The sequence below is a fragment of the Carassius gibelio genome, chromosome B21 (genome assembly GCF_023724105.1).
Source record: "Carassius gibelio isolate Cgi1373 ecotype wild population from Czech Republic chromosome B21, carGib1.2-hapl.c, whole genome shotgun sequence".
Lineage (NCBI taxonomy): Eukaryota > Metazoa > Chordata > Actinopteri > Cypriniformes > Cyprinidae > Carassius > Carassius gibelio.
The window spans coordinates 23,260,347-23,269,378 of NC_068416.1; the positions used below are offsets into that span (position 1 = coordinate 23,260,347).

The 9,032-nt window shown below is 36.6% G+C and overlaps 1 protein-coding gene across 1 annotated transcript; it reads left to right on the forward strand.

Annotated features, from left to right (window-relative positions):
• The first annotated feature begins 2,334 nt into the window (after window positions 1-2,334).
• On the forward strand, window positions 2,335-3,177 carry LOC127985615 (P2Y purinoceptor 8-like). The gene has a single exon (XM_052587647.1). The coding sequence runs from the start codon at window positions 2,335-2,337 to the stop codon at window positions 3,175-3,177; it is 843 nt and encodes a 280-aa protein (XP_052443607.1).
• Window positions 3,178-9,032: the final 5,855 nt, after the last annotated feature.

A 9,032-nucleotide genomic window follows, 5' to 3' on the forward strand; every position in this document is an offset into this window, starting at 1 on the left:
CTGGTGAAGGACACTATATACACGGTCCCTTCAGTCAATATGGGTTTTACAGCCCTTACTTAATTGTGCCCAAAAAAGGCGGTGGGTTATGGCCCATCTTGGACCCGCGAGTTTTGAACCAGGTTACGTTCAAGATGTTGACACAGAAGCTAATCTTCGGGTGCGTCCATCCCCGAGATTGTTTTATCAGCGATAGACCTGAAGGACGCGTACTTTGATGATGAATAACTCTGCAGTGAACTTCAAGAAACTCAACTCCATTGGGCTGATGAATGATCTGGAAATCTGTAGCTTAAGCATTAGTTTCCTAGTTGGTCTTCCTACACACTCCTGTGTTATATCATCACAGAAAAAGGAAGTGTAGGTTCGGGCCATTCCCGAGCTCGGAGCCCTTCCCTGGACAGCACGCCATATACGCATACCATACCTCATGAACTCGTGAATTGATAATTATATTTGGTTTGTAAATCTCACATTAATTATTATTATTTATTTATTTATTTTACGGCTCTTACATGACCTCAAAATGTCAGCCTATTTGCAAATTTTGCATAGCAGGTGTTAAATGTGTTGCACCTGTGCAGACCAGTTTTAGATTTATGAAGTTTATTTGAGAAAATGTTTTTAATCAAAAAAGACTATGACAGCAACATTTTTGTCAGCTTAGTATTGAAGTTAATTTTCAGTTTATAAATGGTATTCAAATGTTGCTCGGTGAACACTTCAAAATCATCTAGATTTTTCTTTTCAGAATAAATTGCAAAACAACATAAAACATGAAAACATGTTTATTTATTTTTTTCCAAAGAGTCAATTTTCTTGCTGTTCCCTCTTTTTATACTGTGCATTATCTCACATTATTTTTGTCAAAATGGTCATTTATGATAGTAAATAATGTATTGTACTATAAGTGTTCAACACACCTTTGTCAACATGAAAATTATTTTGTTTAATATATATATTTGCATATGTTTTATGTGACATCTATGAGATGAAATTGTGCACTTATATTCTTGTGACAGCTGTGAATTCAGGCCACACAGCACAGAACATCCATAGAGACTGGACACTCACTCTTCAGGTGAGTGAACATTTGATTCATTTTAATTTCATTATAAAGTTAAATCACAATCAACCACCCCTTTAAATAAAAGCGTGTTGAAATCTTGAAATCTGATTCTGAAAGCTCCTGAGACCCTGCATCCTCATATGAGGACATTATATTTTGGTGAATTTCTCTGAGAGTATACATACCACATTTTTAAGTCTGGATGTCCTTTACAGAGCACATTCAGAACTTTTTAGAGATACTAAATGTTTGGATGTTTCATCAAGACCACTCCCTCTCCTCGGTTTTCAAAAATGTCTGAAATTAATTTAGTGAAATATGTTAATATTTTGTAATTATCATTTTAATAAAAAAAAACAATTAAACTGTGTGTCATAAAAAAATAAATAACAAAAAAATATATGTTCTGAAACAGGACATTGATTCCATACATGTCCTTATATGGGGACACCGGGACTAAAAGTATGTTTATTTTGCATTTTGGGAGACACAACAAATTAATAGGGAAATAAATTATATTTAAATATTCCTATGAAATCGTATATATTATTATGAAAATCTTGTCAACTATTACTATCATTATTACATTTCTTTTTTCTATTCCATTTGGTCCCAAAAACACATTCAAATGCAAATTAGATTCAGTTTACATTATATATAATGAAAAAACCTGTTTTTACACAAATTTTGCATAAAGAAAAATGGTATATCAAATCATTTATAACATAGTTGAGAAATATCTTTATATAAATGTTCATTCAGATCTTTTATTTATTTTAAATGTATTCCCAATGTCCACTATCAAGGATGTAGTTTTACTTATGAATTAAATATAATTTTATTTATTTATTTATTTATTTGTACATTATTTTCAATGCTCTAAACAATTTAATGACATCAAAAAAATTTATAAAAAATAAAAAACCTAAAATGTTTTCCCGGATTAAGGTATAGATTGGAAAAAAATGAATGTGAAAAACATTTAATGAATATATAATATAAATAATTTTATTATCCATGTAAACATTTATGAAAGTTGGAAAACATAAATAGTTAATGTCTTTCTCTCATGCTATTTGGTTTTTACAAAATGACTCTCAGTGCTGTTAAAGTGGCTTGCAATAAAATTGTAAAACAGACAATTCTGGAATGTTTCTCTTTTGGAATTTTGTGACTGAATTACTGCACCTGAATCATAATTTTTTTTGTGTGGACAGACAAAAAAATCTGTGTCTTCAGCATCAATTTCCTGTTTGGCTGAGAGGATGAGCAACTCTACAATGAACTATACAACACCTGAAGTATTTACAAATTCCACAACTCATTCCTTTGAGCTAATGAACAGTCTGGAAATGTTCGTAGTCTGCATAGGTTTCCTGTTTGGTTTTCTTATACACTCAAAAATTACATGGCTCATCATTACAGGAACTGGAAATGGAGCTTCATCAGAGTTCTTCAACCTCAATCTGTCCATTTGTGAGATTGGTAACAGCTTCAATGCGATGTTTGGCATACTGGCACGCTTCTTTTCAAGCGTCATAATAGTAACATATTTTTTACAAGGACTAGGGATCACCGGTCGTCCTCTGTTGCATTGTCTGATCTGTGTTGAGCGTTACCTGGCAGTGGTTCATCCTGTAACCTTTCTGAAGTACAAACCTCTCAGATATAGAGTCATCTGCTGCACTGTGGCCTGGATAATTATTCTTGAATCCTGTTTAATCTGCACCTTTATGTTAATCTCATTTAGCATGGTGCCATATGTATGGTTCATCTCAATACAATTCCTTCTCTTCCTCTGCATCCAGTTGTTTTGTCTTGTGGCTGTTCTCAGAGCTCTGAAGCAGTCAGGACCAGGAGAGAGAAAGAGAGAGGAGAAAAACCACATGAAGAGAAGAGCATTTTATATTATTCTCATAACAACAGTGATCATGATCATCCAATATACCCCATTTATTGTCACGGGATTCTTTGTCATTCTAACTCGAAAGAGTTTTCAAGACTTTTGGTCTCCTGCTTTTCTTTGTTATGTCCTGGCTGGTTTCGTACAACCCATTCTTTATTTACAGCGGGCTCAAAAACTCTTCTGCCTCAGTTCATCATCATAAAAATTATTTTATTTTACTTATATTTTTTTTAGCTGATTGGAATAACTCCAAATGTACAAGATACTAAAATAAACATGTAATTGCAATTTATTTCAAGTACAAAACTGTACCGTCTCCTTAAAACAAGCAGAAAGATAGAAGAACAGTCAGATAAAACACATTTGTGGAGTATTTTATGAAGAAAAATTTGTCTTAAGATAGAAAATATTGAACATTTGTAGATAAAATTGTTAATTTGATTTAGTAACTTAAACGGATATCGTATTTGATTTTATGAATGCACTCATGTGATAAAGATAAGGAGCTACTCAAATAAAAGTATTGAGTGATGGTTGGATGCTGAAGTTCATCTCTTGTATTTTTCAGAAATTATGATTATTTAAATGTGACGTTGGACTGTGTTTTCCTGTGCCTGTCACATGAAGTCGAGCTGAACAAATTCAGAGTAAGTTTAGACTTGACAAAACCAAACACATGCAGCAAACAGAATAGACAATAACACTGAATAAAGAGAGTCTCTGTTTTATTCACATTTCACACGTTATTAAAATATTGAAATAAAATGCATTTACAAGGCAGAAATAACCACTAATGCAGCAGTATTGCTAAAAACATATGAATAACTTTAATTTAATTATTTATATCTTTTCTCAAAGAGCTTAAAAAGATAAAAATAAAAGTATTATGTTAATATAATTAGCCACACAATTTTGTCTCTAAAATTAATTGGTCCAGTTTGGGTTTGAAATCTCTAACCCAGAATAAAACCTGCTCTGGAGCAGGGTAGCAATGTAGTGTCATTTCTTGAGCCAGAAAACTTTTTTTGTACTTCCCTGGGTAAAACCTGAAACTGGCTTTGTGCAATAAGTATCAAAGGAGTCACTTGTGGCATTACACGACTTCAACTTCCGGTCGAGTTCCTTGCCCCTTGGTTGCCACCGCGGTTGTCTACTGCCACCGGCGGTAGTGCATGGATTAATAATTTTTGCTATGTTACACTTAATAAGTCCATCATGATCACATTGCACAACTGAAATTGTACTTCAAAATATTCATATTGTCAATATTTTTGAGACCCCCCAAAATTTCACATTTCTCGTTTTCAGAGGAGCCCATGTCTTATTAAGGGGAGCCGAGCTCCCCCTAGCTCCCCCGTAGTTCGCACTATGATTATAGGTGCACCCTAGTGATTCAGGACAAGCTAAAAACACGGTTTGGAAAATTGATTCATGTTGTACTCATTTATTATATACACTTTTCTACATTTTGAACACAAACAAGGTTACGGACCGCAGCTCTGATTGGTTGTTTCTTATATGGGAGCGGATTAATTTCTGCAAATGGCAATAGGAGCACTGGGAGGAGCCAGAGGAGCTTGATTTTTTCATAGATTATCTGTCTCATATTCTACTGTCAGGACATAATGACAGGTTTAATAAATATGTAAAAAATATATTCTTACAAAAGTTACCTACTGCAGCTTTAATCAACATTTAACAATTATGAAATACATGGAAATAAGCAGCATAAAAGAGACTGTGCAATCAAATATAAACGTCATGTCAAATGCAGCTTATGTTCCCCCTTTGCAGTGTAAATATATATTTTGTTGATGCTGAAAACGTTTGAATGGTGACAGGCTATAGTATTATAATGTACTGAAGTAATTGGTTACATTTAAGTTTTAGAGTTATTAAGTATTTTATGAAAAATAAAAATAATAATAAATGTACATTTAATAAACTATAAAGATTTCCCTAACAAAGGGAACAATGCCCCTGGAAATCAATTCCTGTGTGCAAAGATTGCCCTTTAATGATAAAATGTCTGACCTTACTTTATTAATATTATTATTATTATAATTATTGTTTTCTTTTTATTATTATTAAACATAAACTGAATTGACATTTCCTTCTAATTCAGACTTTATGATGGTGTAATGGTCATTCATTACTTCAGTGAGTTCCACCTGACTGTTTGGTGTGTGTTTGTCAGATATGGTTATCACACTTGATTGTGGTTTATTTGTTTTGAATATTTATGTCCTGCTTCACCCAGTTTCACCATGTTCCAGATTGAGGGCTGGGCACTGATCACCGTGTAAAGGTTTATTTTGCAATCGGTTCATCAGAGTTACAAAAACCTGCTCTTATCATCCGATCGTTGTTTTATCTCTCTATTAGAGCTACTGGATCCTATACTGCATTTGACACTATCGACCACAACATTCTTTTGAATAGACAAAGACATTATGTTGGTATTAGTGGAATTGCATTGCCATTATTCAAATTATACTGATAGTACATGACTGTCATCAGTTAGTATTAGTGAATGGAGAGGTATCATATTGATCACAAGTGCAGTGTGTAGTAGATTAGATCATTTACTTTGTCCTCAAAGAGGAAATTCATTTTCACAGAAACATAACAATTTGCAAACTAACGGAATGCATAGTTGATATAAAAAAAAACTGAATGATTAGTAATTTCAACCTGGTCTAAATAAAAATATGTACCTCTGTGTATTTTTTGTGCAACACCTTTTTACGTACCTTACTGCAAGTTTCGCCGCAGTTTTAAAAATCCGGGGACTGTCTTTAATGCTCTATCATGTTGAAAAATATATGCCCTACACCAAACCCAACCCTAAACCTACCCGATAGCATTACCAAATGCAAAACTGATTTAAAAACATATTTGTTGATGCAATCATGCCATTTCAATGCTATCTCACGACCAATTCGTACGTATTTTACAAGGTGGCTTATTCTTACAAATTTGTACGACCTTACTCGTACGATTTTATATGATTTGTCTAAACCACAGTGACGGTTAGGTTTAGGGGCGGGGCTAGGTGTAGGTCATACGTACAAATTCATACGAATTGTGCAACTCGTAAAATATGTATGATTTGCCAAAAATCGTATAAATTTGTACGAGTGTGGTCATACAAATTCCTACGAATAAGCCACCTCGTCAAAAATGTACGAATTGTTGTAACTTACAAGTTACAACATGTACGAATGTACGAATTTTTGTAACTTACAAGTTTTATAGTACAATGACCTTTTAAACTTCAAATGATCAAAGGAAATTATATTTCTCAGTTCATAAACCCTCTAAGGTGGAGCCCTGGGATCTCTACTATCTAGAAGTCAATGGCTGCTCTGTCAGTTCTTCATCATTCGTTAGAAACCTATTTCATAGCACACACATCTATTTTCTTTGTTCTTTCTTTTGAAAGCCATGTTCCTAGCATTTTTAAAACCAAATTTTTCCATCTTAAAATCACATCTAAATTGTGACTTAATCTCTCAATGTTAAATGCAGAATAATTAATACATGTGTTCATGACCTCAAGGTTAGATAATTGTAATGCTTCACTGGATGGTTGCTCAGTGTGCTTAAAAAAAACCCAGCTGGTCCAAAATGCAGCAGCTAGAGTTCTTATTAAAGCTAGGAAGTATGACCATATTAACCTTGTTCTGTCAATATAGCAATGACTTCGTATTACACATTGTATACATTTTAAAATCTTGAGAATTACTTACAAAGTCTTGAATATTATAGCTTCTCAGTACTTGAGCAAGCTCTTATCACATTATAGTACATATCTCCTGTGTTATCAAAATTCTGGTCATTTGATAATGTGCAAGGTTACCTGGAATCTTAATGTTTTGTGAGTCTGGCTCTGGATCTCACTGGCAGGAAGAGAAACATGAGCTTTTCAAGAAGCAAATGATCAGTCATTAGAGGTTTCATGGGGATTTTAATTGTCACTATATATCAACACATCAGATGAAGTAAGTTATTTCTAATTTGACTACATTTAAACAAGGTTCAGGGTGTCATTTAAGTCCAAGGAAACAATAAACAAAGTTTGCACTTTTATTTATTTATTTATATATATATATATATATATATATATTACTTTTTCATTAAGAACCTTTAACATCCACTGACAATTTTCAATGCACAAAAAGTTATTTTACAGTAGAAAATTTGATAAAAAATGATTCGTTCGCGAACCGGATATCACTACAATGCAGTGAACGTGCTTACAACAGACCCAGAAGAGAAAACAATGCTAAGTATAGTCTTTTTCATAAGTAAAGTTTTTCATAAGAGAATTGTTTGTTCCGTCAAGGGAACTTCGAACTACGTCCTCTGAGGGGAAACTATGGGGAACACCTCTTCGTGACCCGTGTCTGACGCATACTTAGAAAAACGCCAACGTGTTGGCCAGCGCCAGCCTCTGACGTCACTACCAGCGTGACTATAAATACGCTCTTACAGTCTTCATTTACTGTTTTGTTTGAAGCGTGCATCTGAGAAACGACCAAAACGGTAAGAGCAATCTATTATTGTTATCATGGCATCCACTAGCAAGGCGTTTAAGCAGTGTGTGCATCAGTGTCAGCGTTATTTGACACCTGATGACACACAAAGTCTTGCGTCTCTTGTTTGGGCAAAGAGCACGCGCGCGATGTCCTTGAGGGGGCAATCTGCGTGCACTGTGAACGTTTTTCTGTGAAAAAGCTCCTCTCTCGTTTGTCTCTCATTTAGAGGAAAGAGGGACAGCCATCTGGATTCTGCGGCTCAGGACCCACCGTTGCCGAGGCACGGAGGAGAATGAGCTCGTGTGGATCACAGGTGGATCTTGCTGAGGAGTGTAGAGAGGGACTTTTCCTTTCACGCTCTCCGGCAGCAAACAAGAGTGAACTTCAGGAGGAAGATGTGTTGTCATTAACCTATTCTGATACTGGAGTTAGTGCTCTGCTAGGTTCTACCCAGAAAGAGCAGGAGATGTCTGAGAGTGGCGAAGAAGCTGAGGCTGAGCCTTCTCAATCCTCCTGCCCTGCGTATGGGGAGCTGTTAGAGATTATGGATCGCGCCACGGCAAAATTAGACTTGCCATGGAAGCGTGCCAGAAAGGTTATGTCGCGAGGTCGCCTCAATGAGCGTTATTTGTCTGACCATAGCCCTCCAGCCCAGGTGAGCCTTCCATTCTTGCCCGATTTACATGCAGAAGTTGAAAAGGAATGGAAGAGGCCGTTTTCCTCTCGCATCCTTCGGTTTCAGCATACGAGTTATGCTGATATCGAGGGCATGCACGAAAATTGCTATGAGAAGATGCCCCCTGTAGAAGAGACGCTGGCTAGCTATCTCCCTGTGGGGGAAACGTCCTCTCTTAAATCTCCCTCTTTACCATCTAAGCCCCTCCAGGATACATCCCACTTAAATGGCAAATCATACGCAGCAGCAGGTCAGGCTGTGGCTTCGTTGCACACGATGGCAGTGCTTCAGGCTTACCAGGCTGACCTGCTGAAGGACCTGGATAAAGGGCAGGGCCTTTCAGCTGATCAGGTAGCCGATCTGCGCCGCACCACAGACCTCTCTCTCCGGGCTACCAAGCAGGCCGCCTCCGACATGGGTAGGTCTATGGCGGCCATGGTGGTAACAGAGAGACATCTGTGGGTGAACCTGGCAGACATTGGGAGGGAAGAAAGGGGGTTTCTTCTCAATGCTCCGTTCTCGCCTTCTGAGCTTTTCGGTACCTCCGTCGAGATGGTGGTCAAAAAGTTCAGGGAGGCAAGGGCGCACTCAGCTGCCTTTAAATCCTTCATTCCACGAATGTCCAGGTCTGAGCCCAAACAACAAAGGGGTCCTGGCCAATCTCGATCTGAGGATTGAAGACGGGCGCAGTTTTTATCCTCCCCTGCCTAATTCCCCTGTAGCCACCAGCTCTCCACCTGATCGAGGTTAGGTGGGAAGTTTCTCACATAACAGTCTCCTATCCTGGACCTATGATGTTTTGGTTGGTTCTATATTCATAGTAACCACCTTACTGATGGT

Excerpts from the sequence above, each read along its gene's own strand:
- LOC127985615 (XM_052587647.1), top strand. The coding sequence starts at position 2,335 with ATGAGCAACTCTACAATGAACTATACAACACCTGAAGTATTTACAAAT.